The sequence below is a fragment of the Mycteria americana genome, chromosome 23, assembly GCF_035582795.1.
Source record: "Mycteria americana isolate JAX WOST 10 ecotype Jacksonville Zoo and Gardens chromosome 23, USCA_MyAme_1.0, whole genome shotgun sequence".
Taxonomy (NCBI): Eukaryota; Metazoa; Chordata; class Aves; order Ciconiiformes; family Ciconiidae; genus Mycteria; species Mycteria americana.
In genome coordinates this window covers 1287511-1313470 of record NC_134387.1, presented here as the reverse complement: position 1 = coordinate 1313470, position 25960 = coordinate 1287511, and the positions used below count along the sequence as shown (strand labels likewise).

The 25960-nt window shown below is 54.5% G+C and overlaps 1 protein-coding gene across 1 annotated transcript; it reads right to left on the bottom strand.

Moving 5' to 3' along the window:
• Positions 1-2058: 2058 nt before the first annotated feature.
• On the bottom strand, positions 2059-4263 carry LOC142419972 (E3 ubiquitin-protein ligase PHF7-like). The gene is made up of 7 exons (XM_075523404.1): positions 4230-4263; positions 3795-3886; positions 3614-3703; positions 3210-3334; positions 2716-2982; positions 2382-2495; positions 2059-2230 (listed from the first exon to the last, which is right to left on the bottom strand). The coding sequence occupies exons 1-7, from the start codon at positions 4261-4263 to the stop codon at positions 2059-2061; spliced, it is 894 nt and encodes a 297-aa protein (XP_075379519.1).
• Between the last annotated feature and the right edge of the window lie 21697 nt (positions 4264-25960).

Here is a 25960-nt window from a genome sequence, read left to right as displayed (position 1 = left end):
CACCGCCTACGGGCCCTGGCATGGCCCAGTTCACCTGCCCTGGCCCCAGGTGCTCAGACCCAGGGACAACCTGACAACCAGGGTCAGAGCGGCTCCTGCTGCTGCCTCGAGGGTCGCGAGCCCCCAGTCAGCCCTGAACCAGAGTGCAGGTATCTAAGCTGTGATACTGCATGCGGTATCACCGCATGACCGCAGCGGTGCCCAGCACCTTACGAGATGCACTGCTGGCACTGCTGCAAGGACAGGGTTTGTTTCCACTGGAGCAGATGCTGCTTTCAATAGCTTTCCACCCAGCAGCAACCCCCAAACCAGAAATAACCCTTAGAGTTCACATCCAGGAACAAACCCTCAATCCAGATGCACCCCACACCTGGCAGCACCCCCCAGACCTGGCAGCATGCACCTGACACAGCAACACCCCCAAACCCTGAAGTTTCCCCCCAAAATTGGCAGCAACTACCAGGCGTAGGCACACCCCCCAAAACCTGTCGGCGGCCTCCAAACCCACAAACACCCCCTAGCCCTGGGGCACACCTTAAACCTGCCAAGAGTCCCCCAAGACCAGAAAGAACTGCCAAATGCTGAAACACTCCCAAACCAGGCACCTTCCCCCAGACCAGGCAGCAGCTCCCAAAACTGGCAGCACTGCCGGCCCCAGCGGGGCGCAGCCACCCTGAGCCCGGTGGGCTGAGATCGTGCCGTGGCAGCAGGGACAGCCCCGGGGCCAGGACCCCCAACTCGGTCAGCACAGGGAATGGCCCAAGTCCGGCGGCAGCCTCACCACCAGCTCGGCTGCGCTACTGCCACTCCCTGGTTCGTGCCAGGGCGCTGGGGCCCAGTCAGGGCATCGTGGGCAAGGCTGCCCTCCCTGGGGCAGGGAGCGCCCTGGGGGATGGCAGAGCTGCGCCTGGAGGTGGGGAAGAGCTGTTGCAGGGGAGTGGGGAAGGGGCAGAGACCGCGGGTGCAGACAGGGCTCAGGGGGGTGCGTGTGAACATCTCACCGGGGGAAAGCGCTGCTCCAGAGTGACACTGAACAGCAGCCTCCCGGGGCCAGCAAGGCCTGAAGCACGTGGCCAAGGTGCTGGGTGGCCAGCCAAGGCCAGCAAGGCCTGAAGCACATGGCCAAGGTGCTGGGTGGCTGGCCAAGGCCAGCTCGTAGGGAGGAAGGTCTGGGGAAGGCGCTGCCAACGCTGAGGGTGAAGACAATCCCCAAGTCGCTAACAATCCCCTAACGCTGCCCCTTGAGAAAGGCAGAGGAGGATGACTGACAAATGAGTGTGGGATCTCCCCGTGCAGAGGAGATGAGCAGCCAACTTTATTGTGCTGCGGGATGGGGGCCAGCACTTGGGGCTGGTGCGTGACTGGTCAGCAGCGTCTTCCAGGCCGGCTGTATGGTTTTTGCGCCCGACGTTGTAACCGTAAGCAGTGTCGGATCCGGATTGGCCCAATGTGGCTGGAGCGGCTGCTGCTCTCGAGCGCCAGAGCGCCAGGGGACAGCCCCGATGCCACCTGCCTGGTGGAGCTGGAGCTGCTGCTCTCGAGCGCCAGCGTGCCAGGGGACAGCCCCGATGCCACCTGCCTGGTGGAGCTGGAGCTGCTGCTCTCGAGCGCCAGAGCGCCAGGGGACAGCCCCGATGCCACCTGCCTGGTGGAGCTGGAGCTGCTCCTCTTGAGTTCCAGAATGCCACGGAACAGCTCCAATGTCATCTGCCAGGCAGTGCTGGAGCTGCTGGGCTCAGCACTTGGGGCTGGCACATGGCTGGTCCCGCAGTGCTTTCCAGGCCGGCTGTATGGCTTTTGCGCCCGCCGCTGTAACCGTGAGCGGTGTCGGATCCGGTCTGGCCCAGGGTGGCTGGAACAGCCGCTTCTCGCAGGCGCTGGGAAGCCTTGGAACAGGCCCAGTGCCACCTGGCTGGCGGTGCTGGGGCTGGCAAGCTCCAATTCATTGTTGCTGGAGGCTGTGAGGGGAGGCAGGAAGGTCAGCAGCACGGCCACCCAACCCCAGGGCAGGAGAGGCCCTCCTGGAGCCAAGCCCACCCTAAGCCCCTGCTACCAGGCCTAGCCTTGCCCCCGGCCCCAGCGCAGTGGCACCCGGGTGCTTTGCCTCTTACCAGTGGCCAGGCCAGCACAGCAGTCGCACTCCCAGGTGGTTGCACTGTTCCTCAAGTAGGAGCAGCGTCGGTGGATGCCTTCGGCAGCGCAGGAGCTGCACAGGAGCAGTTGCCAGGACCTGGGGAAGCAAATAGGTGCTGGTTGTGAGGACAAAGTGATGCAAGCAAGGGATTGCCTGGCAGAACCCTTGTTCTTAGTCCTTCCTCCCCGAGCACGTGGGGAGACAGAGATCCCGTGCAGAGCCCGAGATTGCTGCTCTGGCAACGTACCCCTCTTCCTCCGCCTGCTCCCTGCCTCTTGGACACAGGCACTTGCGGGCATTGCAGAGGATGTGCCTCTGATATACCAGTCCGAAGGCTTGGTTGCTCTCCCACGATGGTTGTCTGCGGGAGAAGGAAGGGAAGGTGTTGAGCCCCTGCTGCCCCAGCATCGGGCAGATGCAGGCCATCCCTGCTCTTCCGTCCCCACCCCGCTTCCAGCTCCTCCGTGAAGCAGAGGACAAGAGTCAGGGGACAGCAAGAAGGCCAGGCCTGCCAGGGCAGTCCCTGGCCTGGCACCGCGCTTGTTCCTGATGTCTTGTGAGTTGGGAGGAGAAAAACCAACCTCTTGGAGACTCGAATCCCCATGGTGAGCATTTCCATGACAAACTGATCTTTGTTTTGGCAATGCAAGCAGCGGAAGCAGACGCCAGCGTGGACAGCCTGTTTCTGGATGCATCTCCGGTGGAACCAGGCGTGTTGGCATGCTGGGCACACCATGGTGCGGTAGGACTTTTTGTCCTCCACGAGGTCCAGGCAGATGATGCAGGTGCTGTTCTGCTCTGGACTGGCCTGCACTGCCTGCTCTGGGCGGTGCTCCCAGCAGAAGGACCTGGGGGGCAGATGGAAGGCATGGGTGAGGTGCAGTGAGAAGTGCCGAGTCCTTCCCCGGCGATGGAGAGGAGGGCAGAGGAGGTGTGAAGGAGCCCCAGCCCCTATCCAGGTTCTGGCTCTGGCTGTGGCAGGCTGCTGGGAAGTGTCCCTGTGGGCTCCTGGACCTGCTGGCAGGAGTGGGGTTGGAGACGAGGAGGCTCCTCCGCGAGGGCCAGCAGCCCTTACCTGTACAGGCCAAAGAACTGGGTGACACATTCACCCTCTGAGGCGCAGGGGAGATGGAAGCTGCGGTTGCACCCCTTCTTCCGGCAGGTGATGGTGGCACCTGCCTCGCCGCAAACGAAGCAGCGCTGGAAAGAGCACAGCAGTCCCCTCAGCGGCAGGCTCAGGGCCTGCGTGGCTGGCCCCACACCTCCGGTCAGGGTGCAGGCTGTGGGCACTGCCGGCTCACAGCCTACAGATCCGCCTGGCACACGAGGCTTTTTGCCTGTGCCGGAGCCTCTGTGGAGCTGCTGGGAGCAGGTGTTTGTCCCAGAGCTGGTGGAAGGGCTGGGATTTCTTTCTTGGGGTCCAGGAGGAGCTCCCACAAACCCCCTCCTGGTGCAAACCTGCTCTTGCCAGGTCCTCACCTTCTGGGCTGCCTCCTGGATTGCACGTCTGGTGTCCTCAATGAGAAATCCGTTCCGGCTCTCTTGCGGAAAAAGCCCACTGGCAAGAAACTGCAGAGCGGAGAAGGCCAATGGCTCATTAGGTCGGCAAGGAAGAGACCATCCCTGGCAGAAAGCTGGAGGGAGCCCTGGGAGAACTCACCAGGCAATACGTGTGGGCACAGAGCCCTTTCTTCGCTGTTTTGCACCCACAGATATCCGGGTCAGCCTCTGCCCGGCGACACAGCATGCATGCTGGAGGGGAGAGAGCAAATACCGCTGGGAATGAGCACCTCTGCAGGGCTGGGGGAAGTGTCCCTGTGGGATCGCCCCCAAGGCCCTGCTCTGTCCCTGCCTAGCTGGCTGAAGGGCAGGGCTGGGGCCTGTGGAGAAGAAGGGGGCATGGCAGGCATGGGTGCCCCAACAGGTGCCCACAGCCCAGCCCGGGCCCCGCTTGCTGAGGAGAGGAGGGACCCTGCCCCAGGGCAGCTGGGGAGCTCCTGCCTTCCCCTGCCACCGGTCTTGGCTGCACGCAGACTGCCCTGACAACCCCTCTGCCAGCCATGGGGAGTTGTGGGGAGGGATACTTGGCTCCCACCTTGCTCCCTCGAGTCGGGGTCCTGCTGCTTCATTGCGACTATGGTGCACGTCGACAGCAAGCGCTTGGAGAGCCTCTGCCCCAGCAGCGCCGGGGTTTCTCCTCCAGATGCTCCTCTGCCAACCCTGAGGGAGCAGCGGGACACAGTGAGCTTGCAGCACAGGCCCCAGAGCCCCGAGGTTTCAGGCTCCCCTCCTCCCTCGGCAGCCCCAGGCAAGCCCCTTCCTTCCCTGCCCTCTCCTTACCTCACCAGGTCGCACTGACGTACGGCCAGAACCCAGCAGCCCTTTATCCAGGCAGTGGCGATGGGTCACAGTGGCCACTGTGACATCACCACCACCCGTCTGCACGTGCCCCCGGTATGGGGCAACACTCTGTATTTCATTCTCCCTGAACCCGGCTCCCAAATTCAAAATGTCGAGCTTTTGCGCCCATACGGAAACTGCCAGCACGGAAAGCTGTAGCTGGTTTTCACTGTCCCTTGGAACTGCACTCGCTGCCACACAGACTTTCGTGTTTTGAAAAAGCTGTGGCTGGTAATGGGGAAACACTCTGTATCTCTCTCTCGCAGAGCCCGGCTGCCGAAGTCGAAATGTCCTGCGATTGCGCCCACACGAAAGATGCCAGCAGGGAAAGCTGTAGCTGGTTTTCACTGTCCCTTGGAACTGCATTTGCTGCCACACAGACATTCGCGCTCTGCGAAACCATTGCTTCATAATGGGGCAACACTCTGTATCTCTCTCTGGCGGAGCCCGGCTGCCAAATTGGAAACATCCAGAGATTGCGCCCACAGGAAAGCTGCCAGCACTGAAAGCTGTAGCTGGTTTTCACTGTCCCTTGGAACTGCATTCGCTGCCACACAGACATTCGCGCTCTACAAAAGCTTTGCTAGGTAATGGGGCAACACTGTGTATGACTCTCTCCCAGTGCCCGGCAATGAAATTGGAAACGTCCAGAGATCGCGCCCACCGGAAAGCTGCCAGCACTGAAAGCTGTAGCTGCTTTTCACTGTACCTTGGGACTGCATTCGCTGCCACACAGACATTCGCACTCTGCTAAACCATTGCTTCCTAATGGGACAACACTCTGTATCTCTCTCTGGCAGAGCCCGGCTGCCAAATTGGAAAAGTCCAGAGATTGCGCCCACAGGAAAGCTGCCAGCACTGAAAGCTGTAGCTGGTTCTCACTGTCCCTTGGAACTGCATTTGCTGCCACACAGACATTCGCGCTATGCTAAAGCTTTGCTTGGTAAGGGGGCAACACTCTGTATCTCTCTCTGGCAGAGCCCGGCTGCCAAATTGGAAACGTCCAGAGATTGGGCCCACAGGAAAGCTGCCAGCACTGAAAGCTCTAGCTGGTTTTCACTGTCCCTTGGAACTGCATTCGCTGCCACACAGACATTCGCGCTCTGCGAAACCATTGCTTCATAATGGGGCAACACTCTGTATCTCTCTCTGGCAGAACCCTGCTGCGAAATTGGAAATGTCCAGAGATTGCGCCCACAGGAAAGCTGCCAGCAGTGAAAGCTGTAGCTGGTTTTCACTGTCCCTTGGAACTGCATTCGCTGCCACACAGACATTCGCGCTCTGCTAAAGCTTTGCTTGGTAATGGGGCAACACTCTGTATCTCTCTCTGGCAGAGCCCGGCTGCCAAATTGGAAACGTCCAGAGATTGCGCCCACAGGAAAGCTGGCAGCACTGAAAGCTGTAGCTGGTTTTCACTGTCCCTTGGAACTGCATTCGCTGCCACACAGACATTCGCGCTCTGCTAAAGCTTTGCTTGGTAATGGGGCAACACTCTGTATCTCTCTCTGGCAGAGCCCGGCAGTGAAATTGGAAACGTCCAGAGATTGCGCCCACAGGAAAGCTGCCAGCACTGAAAGCTGTAGCTGGTTTTCACTGTCCCTTGGAACTGCATTCGCTGCCACACAGACATTCGGTGTCTACAAAAGCTTTGCTAGGTAAAGGGGCAACACTCTGTATGACTCTCTCCCAGTGCCCGACAGTGAAATTGGAAACGTCCAGAGATTGCGCCCACAGGAAAGCTGCCAGCACTGAAAGCTGTAGCTGGTTTTCACTGTCCCTTGGAACTGCATTCGCTGCCACACAGACATTCGCGCTCTACAAAAGCATTGCTTCGTAATGGGGCAACACTCTGTATCTCTCTCTGGCAGAGCCCGGCTGCCAAATTGGAAACGTCCAGAGATTGCGCCCACAGGAAAGCTGCCAGCACTGAAAGCTGTAGCTGGTTTTCACTGTCCCTTGGAACTGCATTCGCTTCCACACAGACATTCGCGCTCTGGTAAAGCTTTGCTTCGTAATGGGGCAACACTCTGTATCTCTCTCTGGCAGAGCCCGGTATTGAAATTGGAAACGTCCAGAGATTGCGCCCAGAGGAAAGCTGCCAGCACTGAAAGATGTAGCTGGTTTTCACTGTCCCTTGGAACTGCACTCGCTGCCACACAGACATTCGCACTCTGCTAAAGCAGTGCTTCATAATGGGGCACCACTCTGTATCTCTCTCTGGCAGAGCCCGGCTGCCAAATTGGAAACGTCCAGAGATTGCGCCCACAGGAAAGCTGCTGGCAGTGAAAGCTGTAGCTGGTTTTCACTGTCCCTTGGAACTGCATTCGCTGCCACACAGAGATTCGCGCTCTGCTAAAGCATTGCTTCGTAATGGGGCAAACTCTGTATGTCTCTCTGGAAGAGCCCGGCAGTGAAATTGGAAACGTCCAGAGATTGCGCCCACAGGAAAGCTGCCAGCACTGAAAGCTGTAGCTGGTTTTCACTGTCCCTTGGAACTGCATTCGCTGCAACACAGACATTCGCGCTCTGCTAAAGCTTTGCTTGGTAATGGGGCAACACTCTGTATCTCTCTCTGGCAGAGCCCGGCAGTGAAATTGGAAACGTCCAGAGATTGCGCCCACAGGAAAGCTGCCAGCACTGAAAGCTCTAGCTGGTTTTCACTGTGCCTTGGAACTGCATTCGCTGCCACACAGACATTCGCGCTCTACAAAAGCTTTGGTAGGTAATGGGGAAACACTCTGTATGACTCTCTCCCACTGCCCGGCTGCCAAATTGGAAACGTCCAGCGATAGCGGCCACAGGAAAGCTGCCAGCACTGAAAGCTGTAGCTGGTTCTCACTGTCCCTTGGAACTGCATTCGCTGCCACACAGACATTCGCGCTCTGCTAAAGCATTGCTTCTTAATGGGGCAACACTCTGTATCTCTCTCTGGCAGAACCCTGCTGCCAAATTGGAAATGTCCAGAGATTGCGCCCACAGGAAAGCTGCCAGCAGTGAAAGCTGTAGCTGGTTTTCACTGTCCCTTGGAACTGCATTCGCTGCCACACAGACATTCGCGCTCTGCTAAAGCTTTGCTTGGTAATGGGGCAACATTCTGTATCTCTCTCTGGCAGAGCCCGGCTGCCATATTGGAAACGTCCAGAGATTGCGCCGACAGGAAAGCTGCCAGCACTGATAGCTGTAGCTGGTTTTCACTGTCCCTTGGAACTGCATTCGCTGCCACACAGACATTCGCGCTCTGCTAAAGCTTTGCTTGGTAATGGGGCAACACTCTGTATCTCTCTCTGGCAGAGCCCGGCTGCCAAATTGGAAACGTCCAGAGATTGCGCCCACAGGAAAGCTGCCAGCACTGAAAGCTGTAGCTGGTTTTCACTGTCCCTTGGAACTGCATTCGCTGCCACACAGACATTCGCGCTCTGCTAAAGCTTTGCTTCCTAATGGGGCAACACTCTGTATCTCTCTCTGGCAGAGCCCAGCTGCCAAATTGGAAACGTCCAGAGATTGCGCCCACAGGAAAGCTGCCAGCACTGAAAGCTGTAGCTGGTCTTCACTGTCCCTTGGAACTGCATTCGCTGCCACACAGACATTCGCTCTGTACAAAAGCTTTGCTTCGTAATGGGGCAACACTCTGTATCTCTCTCTGGCAGAGCCCGGCTGCCAAATTTGAAAAGTCCAGAGATTGCGCCCACAGGAAAGCTGCAAGCACTGAAAGCTGTAGCTGGTTTTCACTGTCCCTTGGAACTGCATTCGCTGCCACACAGACATTCGCGCTCTGCTAAAGCTTTGCTTGGTAATGGGGCAACACTCTGTATCTCTTTCTGGCAGAGCCCGGCTGCCAAATTGGAAACGTCCAGAGATTGCGCCCACAGGAAAGCTGCCAGCACTGAAAGCTCTAGCTGGTTTTCACTGTCCCTTGGAACTGCATTCTCTGCCACACAGACATTCGCGCTCTGCTAAAGCTTTGCTTCATAATGGGGCACCACTCTGTATCTCTCTCTGGCAGAGCCCGGCTGCCAAATTGGAAACGTCCAGAGATTGCGCCCACAGGAAAGCTGCCAGCACTGAAAGCTGTAGCTGGTTTTCACTGTCCCTTGGAACTGCATTCGCAGCCACACAGACATTCGCGCTCTGCTAAAGCATTGCGTCGTAATGGGGCAACACTCTGTATCTCTCTCTGGCAGAGCCCGGCTGCCAAATTGGAAACGTCCAGAGATTGCGCCCACAGGAAAGCTGCCAGCACTGAAAGATGTAGCTGGTTTTCACTGTCCCTTGGAACTGCATTCGCTGCCACACAGACATTCGCGCTCTGCTAAAGCTTTGCTTCCTAATGGGGCAACACTCTGTATCTCTCTCTGGCAGAGCCCGGCTGCCAAATTGGAAACGTCCAGAGATTGCGCCCACAGGAAAGCTGCCAGCACTGAAAGCTGTAGCTGGTTTTCACTGTCCCTTGGAACTGCATTCGCTGCCACACAGACATTCGCGCTCTACAAAAGCATTGCTTCGTAATGGGGCAACACTCTGTATTTCTCTCCGGCAGAGCCCGGCAGTGAAATTGGAAACGTCCAGAGATTGCGCCCACAGGAAAGCTGCCAGCACTGAAAGCTGTAGCTGGTTTTCACTGTCCCTTGGAACTGCATTCGCTGCCACACAGACATTCGCGCTCTGCTAAAGCATTGCTTGGTAATGGGGCAACACTCTGTATCTCTCTCTGGCAGAGCCCGGCAGTGAAATTGGAAACGTCCAGAGATTGCGCCCACAGGAAAGCTGCCAGCACTGAAAGCTGTAGCTGGTTTTCACTGTCCCTTGGAACTGCATTCGCTGCCACACAGACATTCGCGCTCTGCTAAAGCATTGCTTGGTAACGGGGCAACACTCTGTATCTCTCTCTGGCAGAGCCCGGCAGTGAAATTGGAAACGTCCAGAGATTGCGCCCACAGGAAAGCTGCCAGCACTGAAAGCTGTAGCTGGTTTTCACTGTCCCTTGGAACTGCATTCGCTGCCACACAGACATTCGCGCTCTGCTAAAGCATTGATTGGTAATGGGGCAACACTCTGTATGTCTCTCTGGCAGAGCCCGGCAGTGAAATTGGAAACGTCCAGAGATTGCGCCCACAGGAAAGCTGCCAGCACTGAAAGCTGTAGCTGGTTTTCACTGTCCCTTGGAACTGCATTCGCTGCCACACAGACATTCGCGCTCTGCTAAAGCATTGCTTCGTAATGGGGCAACACTCTGTATCTCTCTCTGGCAGAGCCCGGCAGTGAAATTGGAAACGTCCAGAGATTGCGCCCACAGGAAAGCTGCCAGCACTTAAAGCTGTAGCTGGTTTTCACTGTCCCTTGGAACTGCATTCGCTGCCACACAGACATTCGCGCTCTGCTAAAGCATTGCTTGGTAATGGGGCAACACTCTGTATCTCTCTCTGGCAGAGCCCGGCAGTGAAATTGGAAACGTCCAGAGATTGCGCCCACAGGAAAGCTGACAGCACTGAAAGATGTAGCTGGTTTTCACTGTCCCTTGGACTGCATTCGCTGCCACACAGACATTCGCGCTCTACAAAAGCATTGCTTCGTAATGGGGCACCACTCTGTATCTCTCTCTGGCAGAGCCCGGCAGTGAAATTGGAAACGTCCAGAGATTGCGCCCACAGGAAAGCTGCCAGCATTGAAAGCTCTAGCTGGTTTTCACTGTCCCTTGGAACTGCATTCGCTGCCACACAGACATTCGCGCTCTGCTAAAGCTTTGCTTCATAATGGGGCAACACTCTGTATCTCTCTCTGGCAGAGCCCGGCAGTGAAATTGGAAACGTCCAGAGATTGCGCCCACAGGAAAGCTGCCAGCACTGAAAGCTGTAGCTGGTTTTCACTGTCCCTTGGACTGCATTCGCTGCCACACAGACATTCGCGCTCTACAAAAGCATTGCTTCGTAATGGGGCAACACTCTGTATCTCTCTCTGGCAGAGCCCGGCTGCCAAATTGGAAACGTCCAGAGATTGCGCCCACAGGAAAGCTGCCAGCACTGAAAGATGTAGCTGGTTTTCACTGTCCCTTGGAACTGCATTCGCTGCCACACAGACATTCGCGCTCTGCTAAAGCATTGCTTCGTAATGGGGCAACACTCTGTATCTCTCTGTGGCAGAGCCCGGCTCCCAAATTGGAAGCGTCCAGACATTGCGCCCTCAGGAAAGCTGCCAGCACTGAAAGCTGTAGCTGGTTTTCATTGTCCCTTGGAACTGCATTCGCTGCCACACAGACATTCGCGCTCTGCTAAAGCATTGCTTCGTAATGGGGCACCACTCTGTATCTCTCTCTGGCAGAACCCTGCTGCCAAATTGGAAATGTCCAGAGATTGCGCCCACAGGAAAGCTGCCAGCACTGAAAGCTGTAGCTGGTTTTCACTGTCCCTTGGAACTGCATTCGCTGCCACACAGACATTCGCGCTCTGCTAAAGCATTGCTTCGTAAAGGGGCAACACTCTGTATCTCTCTCTGGCAGAGCCCGGCTCCCAAATTGGAAATGTCCAGGGATTGCGCCGACAGGAAAGCTGCCAGCACTGAAGGCTGTAGCTGGTTTTCACTGTCCCTTGGAACTGCAGTCACTGCCGCACAGACATTCGCGCTCTGCTAAAGCATTGCTTCGTAATGGGGCAACACTGTATCTCTCTCTGGCAGAGCCCGGCAGTGAAATTGGAAACGTCCAGAGATTGCGCCCACAGGAAAGCTGCCAGCACTGAAAGCTGTAGCTGGTTTTCATTGTCCCTTGGAACTGCATTCGCTGCCACACAGACATTCGCGCTCTGCTAAAGCATTGCTTCGTAATGGGGCACCACTCTGTATCTCTCTCTGGCAGAGCCCGGCTGCCAAATTGGAAACGTCCAGAGATTGCGCCCACAGGAAAGCTGCCAGCACTGAAAGCTGTAGCTGGTTTTCACTGTCCCTTGGAACTGCATTCGCTGCCACACAGACATTCGCGCTCTACAAAAGCATTGCTTCGTAATGGGGCAACACTCTGTATCTCTCTCTGGCAGAGCCCGGCAGTGAAATTGGAAACGTCCAGAGATTGCGCCCACAGGAAAGCTGCCAGCACTGAAAGCTGTAGCTGGTTTTCACTGTCCCTTGGAACTGCATTCGCTGCCACACAGACATTCGCGCTCTGCTAAAGCATTGCTTCGTAATGGGGCAACACTCTGTATCTCTCTCTGGCAGAGCCCGGCAGTGAAATTGGAAACGTCCAGAGATTGCGCCCACAGGAAAGCTGCCAGCACTGAAAGCTCTAGCTGGTTTTCACTGTGCCTTGGAACTGCATTCGCTGCCACACAGACATTCGCGCTCTACAAAAGCTTTGGTAGGTAATGGGGAAACACTCTGTATGACTCTCTCCCACTGCCCGGCTGCCAAATTGGAAACGTCCAGCGATAGCGGCCACAGGAAAGCTGCCAGCACTGAAAGCTGTAGCTGGTTCTCACTGTCCCTTGGAACTGCATTCGCTGCCACACAGACATTCGCGCTCTGCTAAAGCATTGCTTCTTAATGGGGCAACACTCTGTATCTCTCTCTGGCAGAACCCTGCTGCCAAATTGGAAATGTCCAGAGATTGCGCCCACAGGAAAGCTGCCAGCAGTGAAAGCTGTAGCTGGTTTTCACTGTCCCTTGGAACTGCATTCGCTGCCACACAGACATTCGCGCTCTGCTAAAGCTTTGCTTGGTAATGGGGCAACATTCTGTATCTCTCTCTGGCAGAGCCCGGCTGCCATATTGGAAACGTCCAGAGATTGCGCCGAAAGGAAAGCTGCCAGCACTGATAGCTGTAGCTGGTTTTCACTGTCCCTTGGAACTGCATTCGCTGCCACACAGACATTCGCGCTCTGCTAAAGCTTTGCTTGGTAATGGGGCAACACTCTGTATCTCTCTCTGGCAGAGCCCGGCTGCCAAATTGGAAACGTCCAGAGATTGCGCCCACAGGAAAGCTGCCAGCACTGAAAGCTGTAGCTGGTTTTCACTGTCCCTTGGAACTGCATTCGCTGCCACACAGACATTCGCGCTCTGCTAAAGCTTTGCTTCCTAATGGGGCAACACTCTGTATCTCTCTCTGGCAGAGCCCGGCTGCCAAATTGGAAACGTCCAGAGATTGCGCCCACAGGAAAGCTGCCAGCACTGAAAGCTCTAGCTGGTTTTCACTGTCCCTTGGAACTGCATTCTCTGCCACACAGACATTCGCGCTCTGCTAAAGCTTTGCTTCATAATGGGGCACCACTCTGTATCTCTCTCTGGCAGAGCCCGGCTGCCAAATTGGAAACGTCCAGAGATTGCGCCCACAGGAAAGCTGCCAGCACTGAAAGCTGTAGCTGGTTTTCACTGTCCCTTGGAACTGCATTCGCAGCCACACAGACATTCGCGCTCTGCTAAAGCATTGCGTCGTAATGGGGCAACACTCTGTATCTCTCTCTGGCAGAGCCCGGCTGCCAAATTGGAAACGTCCAGAGATTGCGCCCACAGGAAAGCTGCCAGCACTGAAAGATGTAGCTGGTTTTCACTGTCCCTTGGAACTGCATTCGCTGCCACACAGACATTCGCGCTCTGCTAAAGCTTTGCTTCCTAATGGGGCAACACTCTGTATCTCTCTCTGGCAGAGCCCGGCTGCCAAATTGGAAACGTCCAGAGATTGCGCCCACAGGAAAGCTGCCAGCACTGAAAGCTGTAGCTGGTTTTCACTGTCCCTTGGAACTGCATTCGCTGCCACACAGACATTCGCGCTCTACAAAAGCATTGCTTCGTAATGGGGCAACACTCTGTATTTCTCTCCGGCAGAGCCCGGCAGTGAAATTGGAAACGTCCAGAGATTGCGCCCACAGGAAAGCTGCCAGCACTTAAAGCTGTAGCTGGTTTTCACTGTCCCTTGGAACTGCATTCGCTGCCACACAGACATTCGCGCTCTGCTAAAGCATTGCTTGGTAATGGGGCAACACTCTGTATCTCTCTCTGGCAGAGCCCGGCAGTGAAATTGGAAACGTCCAGAGATTGCGCCCACAGGAAAGCTGCCAGCACTGAAAGCTGTAGCTGGTTTTCACTGTCCCTTGGAACTGCATTCGCTGCCACACAGACATTCGCGCTCTGCTAAAGCATTGCTTGGTAACGGGGCAACACTCTGTATCTCTCTCTGGCAGAGCCCGGCAGTGAAATTGGAAACGTCCAGAGATTGCGCCCACAGGAAAGCTGCCAGCACTGAAAGCTGTAGCTGGTTTTCACTGTCCCTTGGAACTGCATTCGCTGCCACACAGACATTCGCGCTCTGCTAAAGCATTGATTGGTAATGGGGCAACACTCTGTATGTCTCTCTGGCAGAGCCCGGCAGTGAAATTGGAAACGTCCAGAGATTGCGCCCACAGGAAAGCTGCCAGCACTGAAAGCTGTAGCTGGTTTTCACTGTCCCTTGGAACTGCATTCGCTGCCACACAGACATTCGCGCTCTGCTAAAGCATTGCTTCGTAATGGGGCAACACTCTGTATCTCTCTCTGGCAGAGCCCGGCAGTGAAATTGGAAACGTCCAGAGATTGCGCCCACAGGAAAGCTGCCAGCACTTAAAGCTGTAGCTGGTTTTCACTGTCCCTTGGAACTGCATTCGCTGCCACACAGACATTCGCGCTCTGCTAAAGCATTGCTTGGTAATGGGGCAACACTCTGTATCTCTCTGTGGCAGAGCCCGGCAGTGAAATTGGAAACGTCCAGAGATTGCGCCCACAGGAAAGCTGACAGCACTGAAAGATGTAGCTGGTTTTCACTGTCCCTTGGACTGCATTCGCTGCCACACAGACATTCGCGCTCTACAAAAGCATTGCTTCGTAATGGGGCACCACTCTGTATCTCTCTCTGGCAGAGCCCGGCAGTGAAATTGGAAACGTCCAGAGATTGCGCCCACAGGAAAGCTGCCAGCATTGAAAGCTCTAGCTGGTTTTCACTGTCCCTTGGAACTGCATTCGCTGCCACACAGACATTCGCGCTCTGCTAAAGCTTTGCTTCATAATGGGGCAACACTCTGTATCTCTCTCTGGCAGAGCCCGGCAGTGAAATTGGAAACGTCCAGAGATTGCGCCCACAGGAAAGCTGCCAGCACTGAAAGCTGTAGCTGGTTTTCACTGTCCCTTGGAACTGCATTCGCTGCCACACAGACATTCGCGCTCTACAAAAGCATTGCTTCGTAATGGGGCAACACTCTGTATCTCTCTCTGGCAGAGCCCGGCTGCCAAATTGGAAACGTCCAGAGATTGCGCCCACAGGAAAGCTGCCAGCACTGAAAGATGTAGCTGGTTTTCACTGTCCCTTGGAACTGCATTCGCTGCCACACAGACATTCGCGCTCTGCTAAAGCATTGCTTCGTAATGGGGCAACACTCTGTATCTCTCTGTGGCAGAGCCCGGCTCCCAAATTGGAAGCGTCCAGACATTGCGCCCTCAGGAAAGCTGCCAGCACTGAAAGCTGTAGCTGGTTTTCATTGTCCCTTGGAACTGCATTCGCTGCCACACAGACATTCGCGCTCTGCTAAAGCATTGCTTCGTAATGGGGCACCACTCTGTATCTCTCTCTGGCAGAACCCTGCTGCCAAATTGGAAATGTCCAGAGATTGCGCCCACAGGAAAGCTGCCAGCACTGAAAGCTGTAGCTGGTTTTCACTGTCCCTTGGAACTGCATTCGCTGCCACACAGACATTCGCGCTCTGCTAAAGCATTGCTTCGTAAAGGGGCAACACTCTGTATCTCTCTCTGGCAGAGCCCGGCTCCCAAATTGGAAATGTCCAGGGATTGCGCCGACAGGAAAGCTGCCAGCACTGAAGGCTGTAGCTGGTTTTCACTGTCCCTTGGAACTGCAGTCACTGCCGCACAGACATTCGCGCTCTGCTAAAGCATTGCTTCGTAATGGGGCAACACTGTATCTCTCTCTGGCAGAGCCCGGCAGTGAAATTGGAAACGTCCAGAGATTGCGCCCACAGGAAAGCTGCCAGCACTGAAAGCTGTAGCTGGTTTTCATTGTCCCTTGGAACTGCATTCGCTGCCACACAGACATTCGCGCTCTGCTAAAGCATTGCTTCGTAATGGGGCACCACTCTGTATCTCTCTCTGGCAGAGCCCGGCTGCCAAATTGGAAACGTCCAGAGATTGCGCCCACAGGAAAGCTGCCAGCACTGAAAGCTGTAGCTGGTTTTCACTGTCCCTTGGAACTGCATTCGCTGCCACACAGACATTCGCGCTCTACAAAAGCATTGCTTCGTAATGGGGCAACACTCTGTATCTCTCTCTGGCAGAGCCCGGCAGTGAAATTGGAAACGTCCAGAGATTGCGCCCACAGGAAAGCTGCCAGCACTGAAAGCTGTAGCTGGTTTTCACTGTCCCTTGGAACTGCATTCGCTGCCACACAGACATTCGCGCTCTGCTAAAGCATTGCTTCGTAATGGGGCAACACTCTGTATCTCTCTCTGGCAGAGCCCGGCAGTGAAATTGGAAACGTCCAGAGATTGCGCCCACAGGAAAGCTGCCAGCACTGAAAGCTCTAGCTGGTTTTCACTGTCCCTTGGAACTGCATTCGCTGCCACACAGACATTCGCGCTCTGCTAAAGCTTAACTTGGTAATTGGGCAACACTCTGTATCTCTCACTGGCAGAGCCCGGCAGTGAAATTGGAAACGTCCAGAGATTGCGCCCACAGGAAAGCTGCCAGCACTGAAAGCTGTAGCTGGTTTTCACTGTCCCTTGGACTGCATTCGCTGCCACACAGACATTCGCGCTCTACAAAAGCATTGCTTCGTAATGGGGCAACACTCTGTATCTCTCTCTGGCAGAGCCCGGCTGCCAAATTGGAAACGTCCAGAGATTGCGCCCACAGGAAAGCTGCCAGCACTGAAAGATGTAGCTGGTTTTCACTGTCCCTTGGAACTGCATTCGCTGCCACACAGACATTCGCGCTCTGCTAAAGCATTGCTTCGTAATGGGGCAACACTCTGTATCTCTCTCTGGCAGAGCCCGGCAGTGAAATTGGAAGCGTCCAGACATTGCGCCCACAGGAAAGCTGCCAGCACTGAAAGCTGTAGCTGGTTTTCATTGTCCCTTGGAACTGCATTCGCTGCCACACAGACATTCGCGCTCTGCTAAAGCATTGCTTCGTAATGGGGCACCACTCTGTATCTCTCTCTGGCAGAACCCTGCTGCCAAATTGGAAACGTCCAGAGATTGCGCCCACAGGAAAGCTGCCAGCACTGAAAGCTGTAGCTGGTTTTCACTGTCCCTTGGAACTGCATTCGCTGCCACACAGACATTCGCGCTCTGCTAAAGCATTGCTTCGTAATGGGGCAACACTCTGTTTGAATTTTTCCCAGTGCCTGGCAGTGAAATTGGAAACGTCCAGAGATTGCGCCCACAGGAAAGCTGCCAGCACTGAAAGCTGTAGCTGGTTTTCACTGTCCCTTGGAACTGCATTCGCTGCCACACAGACATTCGCGCTCTGCTAAAGCTTTGCTTCCTAATGGGGCAACACTCTGTATTTCTCTCTGGCAGAGCCCGGCAGTGAAATTGGAAACGTCCAGAGATTGCGCCCACAGGAAAGCTGCCAGCACTGAAAGCTGTAGCTGGTTTTCACTGTCCCTTGGAACTGCATTCGCTGCCACACAGACATTCGCGCTCTGCTAAAGCATTGCTTGGTAATGGGGCAACACTCTGTATCTCTCTCTGGCAGAGCCCAGCAGTGAAATTGGAAACGTCCAGAGATTGCGCCCACAGGAAAGCTGCCAGCACTGAAAGCTGTAGCTGGTTTTCACTGTCCCTTGGAACTGCATTCGCTGCCACACAGACATTCGCGCTCTGCTAAAGCATTGATTGGTAATGGGGCAACACTCTGTATGTCTCTCTGGCAGAGCCCGGCAGTGAAATTGGAAACGTCCAGAGATTGCGCCCACAGGAAAGCTGCCAGCACTGAAAACTGTAGCTGGTTTTCACTGTCCCTTGGAACTGCATTCGCTGCCACACAGACATTCGCGCTCTGCTAAAGCATTGATTGGTAATGGGGCAACACTCTGTATCTCTCTCTGGCAGAGCCCGGCAGTGAAATTGGAAACGTCCAGAGATTGCGCCCACAGGAAAGCTGACAGCACTGAAAGATGTAGCTGGTTTTCACTGTCCTTTGGAACTGCACTCGATGCCACACAGACATTCGCACTCTGCTAAAGCAGTGCTTCATAATGGGGCACCACTCTGTATCTCTCTCTGGCAGAGCCCGGCAGTGAAATTGGAAACGTCCAGTGATTGCGCCCACAGGAAATCTGCCAGCATTGAAAGCTCTAGCTGGTTTTCACTGTCCCTTGGAACTGCATTCGCTGCCACACAGACATTCGCGCTCTGCTAAAGCTTTGCTTCATAATGGGGCAACACTCTGTATCTCTCTCTGGCATAGCCCGGCAGTGAAATTGGAAACGTCCAGAGATTGCGCCCACAGGAAAGCTGCCAGCACTGAAAGCTGTAGCTGGTTTTCACTGTCCCTTGGACTGCATTCGCTGCCACACAGACATTCGCGCTCTACAAAAGCATTGCTTCGTAATGGGGCAACACTCTGTATCTCTCTCTGGCAGAGCCCGGCTGCCAAATTGGAAACGTCCAGAGATTGCGCCCACAGGAAAGCTGCCAGCACTGAAAGATGTAGCTGGTTTTCACTGTCCCTTGGAACTGCATTCGCTGCCACACAGACATTCGCGCTCTGCTAAAGCATTGCTTCGTAATGGGGCAACACTCTGTATCTCTCTCTGGCAGAGCCCAGCAGTGAAATTGGAAGCGTCCAGACATTGCGCCCACAGGAAAGCTGCCAGCACTGAAAGCTGTAGCTGGTTTTCATTGTCCCTTGGAACTGCATTCGCTGCCACACAGACATTCGCGCTCTGCTAAAGCATTGCTTCGTAATGGGGCACCACTCTGTATCTCTCTCTGGCAGAACCCTGCTGCCAAATTGGAAATGTCCAGAGATTGCGCCCACAGGAAAGCTGCCAGCACTGAAAGCTGTAGCTGGTTTTCACTGTCCCTTGGAACTGCATTCGCTGCCACACAGACATTCGCGCTCTGCTAAAGCATTGCTTCGTAAAGGGGCAACACTCTGTATCTCTCTCTGGCAGAGCCCGGCTCCCAAATTGGAAATGTCCAGAGATTGCGCCGACAGGAAAGCTGCCAGCACTGAAAGCTGTAGCTGGTTTTCACTGTCCCTTGGAACTGCAGTCACTGCCGCACAGACATTCGCGCTCTGCTAAAGCATTGCTTCGTAATGGGGCAACACTGTATCTCTCTCTGGCAGAGCCCGGCAGTGAAATTGGAAACGTCCAGAGATTGCGCCCACAGGAAAGCTGCCAGCACTGAAAGCTGTAGCTGGTTTTCATTGTCCCTTGGAACTGCATTCGCTGCCACACAGACATTCGCGCTCTGCTAAAGCATTGCTTCGTAATGGGGCACCACTCTGTATCTCTCTCTGGCAGAGCCCGGCTGCCAAATTGGAAACGTCCAGAGATTGCGCCCACAGGAAAGCTGCCAGCACTGAAAGCTGTAGCTGGTTTTCACTGTCCTTTGGAACTGCACTCGATGCCACACAGACATTCGCACTCTGCTAAAGCAGTGCTTCATAATGGGGCAACACTCTGTATCTCTCTCTGGCAGAGCCCGGCAGTGAAATTGGAAACGTCCAGAGATTGCGCCCACAGGAAAGCTGCCAGCATTGAAAGCTCTAGCTGGTTTTCACTGTCCCTTGGAACTGCATTCGCTGCCACACAGACATTCGCGCTCTGCTAAAGCTTTGCTTCATAATGGGGCAACACTCTGTATCTCTCTCTGGCATAGCCCGGCAGTGAAATTGGAAACGTCCAGAGATTGCGCCCACAGGAAAGCTGCCAGCACTGAAAGCTGTAGCTGGTTTTCACTGTCCCTTGGACTGCATTCGCTGCCACACAGACATTCGCGCTCTGCTAAAGCATTGCTTCGTAATGGGGCAACACTCTGTATCTCTCTCTGGCAGAGCCCGGCTGCCAAATTGGAAACGTCCAGAGATTGCGCCCACAGGAAAGCTGCCAGCACTGAAAGATGTAGCTGGTTTTCACTGTCCCTTGGAACTGCATTCGCTGCCACACAGACATTCGCGCTCTGCTAAAGCATTGCTTCGTAATGGGGCAACACTCTGTATCTCTCTCTGGCAGAGCCCGGCAGTGAAATTGGAAGCGTCCAGACATTGCGCCCACAGGAAAGCTGCCAGCACTGAAAGCTGTAGCTGGTTTTCATTGTCCCTTGGAACTGCATTCGCTGCCACACAGACATTCGCGCTCTGCTAAAGCATTGCTTCGTAATGGGGCACCACTCTGTATCTCTCTCTGGCAGAGCCCGGCTGCCAAATTGGAAACGTCCAGAGATTGCGCCCACAGGAAAGCTGCCAGCACTGAAAGCTGTAGCTGGTTTTCACTGTCCCTTGGAACTGCATTCGCTGCCACACAGACATTCGCGCTCTGCTAAAGCATTGCTTCGTAAAGGGGCAACACTCTGTATCTCTCTCTGGCAGAGCCCGGCTCCCAAATTGGAAATGTCCAGAGATTGCGACGACAGGAAAGCTGCCAGCACTGAAAGCTGTAGCTGGTTTTCACTGTCCCTTGGAACTGCAGTCACTGCCGCACAGACATTCGCGCTCTGCTAAAGCATTGCTTCGTAATGGGGCACCACTCTGTATCTCTCTCTGGCAGAGCCCGGCTGCCAAATTGGAAACGTCCAGAGATTGCGCCCACAGGAAAGCTGCCAGCACTGAAAGCTGTAGCTGGTTTTCACTGTCCCTTGGAACTGCATTCGCTGCCACACAGACATTCGCGCTCTGCTAAAGCATTGCTTGGTAATGGGGCAACACTCTGTATCTCTCTCTGGCAGAGCCCGGCAGTGAAATTGGAAACGTCCAGAGATTGCGCCCACAGGAAAGCTGACAGCACTGAAAGATGTAGCTGGTTTTCACTGTCCTTTGGAACTGCACTCGATGCCACACAGACATTCGCACTCTGCTAAAGCAGTGCTTCATAATGGGGCAGCACTCTGTATCTCTCTCTGGCAGAGCCCGGCAGTGAAATTGGAAACGTCCAGAGACTGCGCCCACAGGAAAGCTGCCAGCATTGAAAGCTCTAGCTGGTTTTCACTGTCCCTTGGAACTGCATTCGCTGCCACACAGACATTCGCGCTCTGCTAAAGCTTTGCTTCATAATGGGGCAACACTCTGTATCTCTCTCTGGCAGAGCCCGGCAGTGAAATTGGAAACGTCCAGAGATTGCGCCCACAGGAAAGCTGCCAGCACTGAAAGCTGTAGCTGGTTTTCACTGTCCCTTGGAACTGCATTCGCTGCCACACAGACATTCGCGCTCTGCTAAAGCTTTGCTTGGTAATGGGGCAACACTCTGTATCTCTCTCTGGCAGAGCCCGGCAGTGAAATTGGAAACGTCCAGAGATTGCGCCCACAGGAAAGCTGCCAGCACTGAAAGCTCTAGCTGGTTTTCACTGTCCCTTGGAACTGCATTCGCTGCCACATAGACATTCGCGCTCTACAAAAGCATTGCTTCGTAATGGGGCACCACTCTGTATCTCTCTCTGGCAGAGCCCGGCTGCCAAATTGGAAACGTCTAGAGATTGCGCCAACAGGAAAGCTGCCAGCACTGAAAGCTGTAGCTGGTTTTCACTGTCCCTTGGAACTGCATTCGCTGCCACACAGACATTCGCGCTCTACAAAAGCATTGCTTCGTAATGGGGCAACACTCTGTATCTCTCTCTGGCAGAGCCCGGCTTCCAAATTGGAAACGACCAGAGATTGCGCCCACAGGAAAGCTGCCAGCACTGAAAGCTGTAGCTGGTTTTCACTGTCCCTTGGAACTGCATTCGCTGCCACACAGACATTCGCGCTCTACAAAAGCATTGCTTCGTAATGGGGCAACACTCTGTATCTCTCTCTGGCAGAGCCCGGCTGCCAAATTGGAAACGTCCAGAGATTGCGCCCACAGGAAAGCTGCCAGCACTGAAAGCTCTAGCTGGTTTTCACTGTCCCTTGGAACTGCATTCGCTGCCACACAGACATTCGCGCTCTGCGAAACCATTGCTTCGTAATGGGGCAACACTCTGTATCTCTCTCTGGCAGAGCCCGGCAGTGAAATGGGAAACGTCCAGAGATTGCGCCCACAGGAAAGCTGCCAGCACTGAAAGCTGTAGCTGGTTTTCACTGTCCCTTGGAACTGCATTCGCTGCCACACAGACATTCGCGCTCTGCTAAAGCATTGCTTCGTAATGGGGCAACACTCTGTATCTCTCTCTGGCAGAGCCCGGCTGCCAAATTGGAAACGTCCAGAGATTGCGCCCACAGGAAAGCTGCCAGCACTGAAAGCTCTAGCTGGTTTTCACTGTCCCTTGGAACTGCATTCGCTGCCACACAGACATTCGCGCTCTGCTAAAGCTTAACTTGGTAATTGGGCAACACTCTGTATCTCTCACTGGCAGAGCCCGGCTGCCAAATTGGAAACGTCCAGACATTGCGCCCACAGGAAAGCTGCCAGCACTGAAAGCTCTAGCTGGTTTTCACTGTCCCTTGGAACTGCATTCGCTGCCACACAGATATTTGCGCTCTGCTAAAGCATTGCTTCCTAATGGGGCAACACTCTGTATCTCTCTCTGGCAGAGCCCGGCTGCCAAATTGGAAACGTCCAGAGATTGCGCCCACAGGAAAGCTGCCAGCACTGAAAGCTCTAGCTGGTTTTCACTGTCCCTTGGAACTGCATTCGCTGCCACACAGACATTCGCGCTCAGCTAAAGCATTGCTTCCTAATGGGGCAACACTCTGTATCTCTCTCTGGCAGAGCCCAGCTGCCAAATTGGAAACGTCCAGAGATTGCGCCCACAGGAAAGCTGCCAGTACTGAAAGCTCTAGCTGGTTTTCACTGTCCCTTGGAACTGCATTCGCTGCCACACACACATTCGTGCTCAGCTATAGCATTGCTTGGTAAGGGGGCAACATTCTCTCTCTCTCTGTGGCAGAGCCCGGCTGCCAAATAGGAAACGTCCAGAGATTGCGCCCACAGGAAAGCTGCCAGCATTGAAAGCTCTAGCTGGTTTTCACTGTCCCTTGGAACTGCATTCGCTGCCACACAGACATTCGCGCTCTGCTAAAGCATTGCTTCGTAATGGGGCAACACTCTGTATCTCTCTCTGGCAGAGCCCGGCTGCCAAATTGGAAACGTGCAGAGATTGCGCCCACAGGAAAGCTGCCAGCACTGAAAGCTCTAGCTGGTTTTCACTGTCCCTTGGAACTGCATTCGCTGCCACACAGACATTCGCGCTCTGCTAAAGCATTGCTTCGTAATGGGGCAACACTCTGTATCTCTCTCTGGCAGAGCCCGGCTGCCAAATTGGAAACGTCCAGAGATTGCGCCCACAGGAAAGCTGCCAGCACTGAAAGCTCTAGCTGGTTTTCACTGTCCCTTGGAACTGCATTCGCTGCCACACAGACATTCGCGCTCTGCTAAAGCATTGCTTCGTAATGGGGCAACACTCTGTATCTCTCTCTGGCAGAGCCCGGCTGCCAAATTGGAAACGTACAGACATTGCGCCCACAGGAAAGCTGCCAGCACTGAAAGCTCTAGCTGGTTTTCACTGTCCCTTGGAACTGCATTCGCTGCCACACAGACATTCGCGCTCTGCTAAAGCATTGCTTCCTAATGGGGCAACACTCTGTATCTCTCTCTGGCAGAGCCCGGCTGCCAAATTGGAAACGTCCAGAGATTGCGCCCACAGGAAAGCTGCCAGCACTGAAAGCTCTAGCTGGTTTTCACTGTCCCTTGGAACTGCATTCGCTGCCACACAGACATTCGCGCTCTGCTAAAGCATTGCTTCCTAATGGGGCAACACTCTGTATCTCTCTCTGGCAGAGCCCGGCTGCCAAATTGGAAACGTCCAGAGATTGCGCCCACAGGAAAGCTGCCAGCACTGAAAGCTCTAGCTGGTTTTCACTGTCCCTTGGAACTGCATTCGCTGCCACACAGACATTCGCGCTCTGCTAAAGCATTGCTTCCTAATGGGGCAACACTCTGTATCTCTCTCTGGCAGAGCCCGGCTGCCAAATTGGAAACGTCCAGACATTGCGCCCACAGGAAAGCTGCCAGCACTGAAAGCTCTAGCTGGTTTTCACTGTCCCTTGGAACTGCATTCGCTGCCACACAGATATTTGCGCTCTGCTAAAGCATTGCTTCCTAATGGGGCAACACTCTGTATCTCTCTCTGGCAGAGCCCGGCTGCCAAATTGGAAACGTCCAGAGATTGCGCCCACAGGAAAGCTGCCAGCACTGAAAGCTCTAGCTGGTTTTCACTGTCCCTTGGAACTGCATTCGCTGCCACACAGACATTCGCGCTCAGCTAAAGCATTGCTTCCTAATGGGGCAACACTCTGTATCTCTCTCTGGCAGAGCCCAGCTGCCAAATTGGAAACGTCCAGAGATTGCGCCCACAGGAAAGCTGCCAGTACTGAAAGCTCTAGCTGGTTTTCACTGTCCCTTGGAACTGCATTCGCTGCCACACAGACATTCGTGCTCAGCTATAGCATTGCTTGGTAAGGGGGCAACTTTCTCTCTCTCTCTGTGGCAGAGCCCGGCTGCCAAATTGGAAACGTCCAGAGATTGCGCCCACAGGAAAGCTGCCAGCACTGAAAGCTCTAGCTGGTTTTCACTGTCCCTTGGAACTGCATTCGCTGCCACACAGACATTCGCGCTCAGCTAAAGCATTGCTTCGTAATGGGGCAACACTCTGTATCTCTCTCTGGCAGAGCCCGGCTGCCAAATTGGAAACGTCCAGAGATTGCGCCCACAGGAAAGCTGCCAGCACTGAAAGCTCTAGCTGGTTTTCACTGTCCCTTGGAACTGCATTCGCTGCCACACAGACATTCGCGCTCTGCTAAAGCATTGCTTCCTAATGGGGCAACACTCCGTATCTCTCTGTGGCAGAGCCCGGCTGCCAAATTGGAAACGTCCAGAGATTGCGCCCACAGGAAAGCTGCCAGCACTGAAAGCTCTAGCTGGTTTTCACTGTCCCTTGGAACTGCATTCGCTGCCACACAGACATTCGCGCTCTGCTAAAGCATTGCTTCGTAATGGGGCAACACTCTGTATCTCTCTCTGGCAGAGCCCGGCTGCCAAATTGGAAACGTACAGACATTGCGCCCACAGGAAAGCTGCCAGCACTGAAAGCTCTAGCTGGTTTTCACTGTCCCTTGGAACTGCATTCGCTGCCACACAGACATTCGCGCTCTGCTAAAGCATTGCTTCCTAATGGGGCAACACTCTGTATCTCTCTCTGGCAGAGCCCGGCTGCCAAATTGGAAACGTCCAGAGATTGCGCCCACAGGAAAGCTGCCAGCACTGAAAGCTCTAGCTGGTTTTCACTGTCCCTTGGAACTGCATTCGCTGCCACACAGACATTCGCGCTCTGCTAAAGCATTGCTTCCTAATGGGGCAACACTCTGTATCTCTCTGTGGCAGAGCCCGGCTGCCAAATTGGAAACGTCCAGAGATTGCGCCCACAGGAAAGCTGCCAGCACTGAAAGCTCTAGCTGGTTTTCACTGTCCCTTGGAACTGCATTCGCTGCCACACAGACATTCACGCTCTGCTAAAGCATTGCTTCGTAATGGGGCAACACTCTGTATCTCTCTCTGGCAGAGCCCGGCTGCCAAATTGGAAACGTTCCGACATTGCGCCCACAGGAAAGCTGCCAGCACTGAAAGCTCTAGCTGGTTTTCACTGTCCCTTGGAACTGCATTCGCTGCCACACAGACATTCGCGCTCTGCTAAAGCATTGCTTCGTAATGGGGCAACATTCTGTATCTCTCTCTGGCAGAGCCCGGCTGCCAAATTGGAAACGTCCAGAGATTGCGCCCACAGGAAAGCTGCCAGCACTGAAAGCTCTAGCTGGTTTTCACATTCCCTTGGAACTGCATTCGCTGCCACACAGACATTCGCGCTCTGCTAAAGCATTGCTTCCTAATGGGGCAACATTCTGTATCTCTCTGTGGCAGAGCCCGGCTGCCAAATTGGAAACGTCCAGAGATTGCGCCCACAGGAAAGCTGCCAGCACTGAAAGCTCTAGCTGGTTTTCACTGTCCCTTGGAACTGCATTCGCTGCCACACAGACATTCGTGCTCTGCTAAAGCATTGCTTCGTAATGGGGCAACACTCTGTATCTCTCTCTGGCAGAGCCCGGCTGCCAAATTGGAAACGTCCAGAGATTGCGCCCACAGGAAAGCTGCCAGCACTGAAAGCTCTAGCTGGTTTTCACTGTCCCTTGGAACTGCATTCGCTGCCACACAGACATTCGTGCTCAGCTATAGCATTGCTTGGTAAGGGGGCAACGTTCTGTATGTCT

Bases quoted from the DNA above. Each gene is read 5' to 3' on its own strand.
- LOC142419972 (XM_075523404.1), bottom strand. From the start codon at position 4,263: ATGAAGCAGCAGGACCCCGACTCGAGGGAGCAAG. The intron at 3,887-4,229 runs GTGGGAGCCAAG...TCTCCCCTCCAG, and splicing joins CCCCGACTCGAGGGAGCAAG to CATGCATGCTGTGTCGCCGG. The intron at 3,704-3,794 runs GTGAGTTCTCCC...TCCGCTCTGCAG, and splicing joins GTGCCCACACGTATTGCCTG to TTTCTTGCCAGTGGGCTTTT.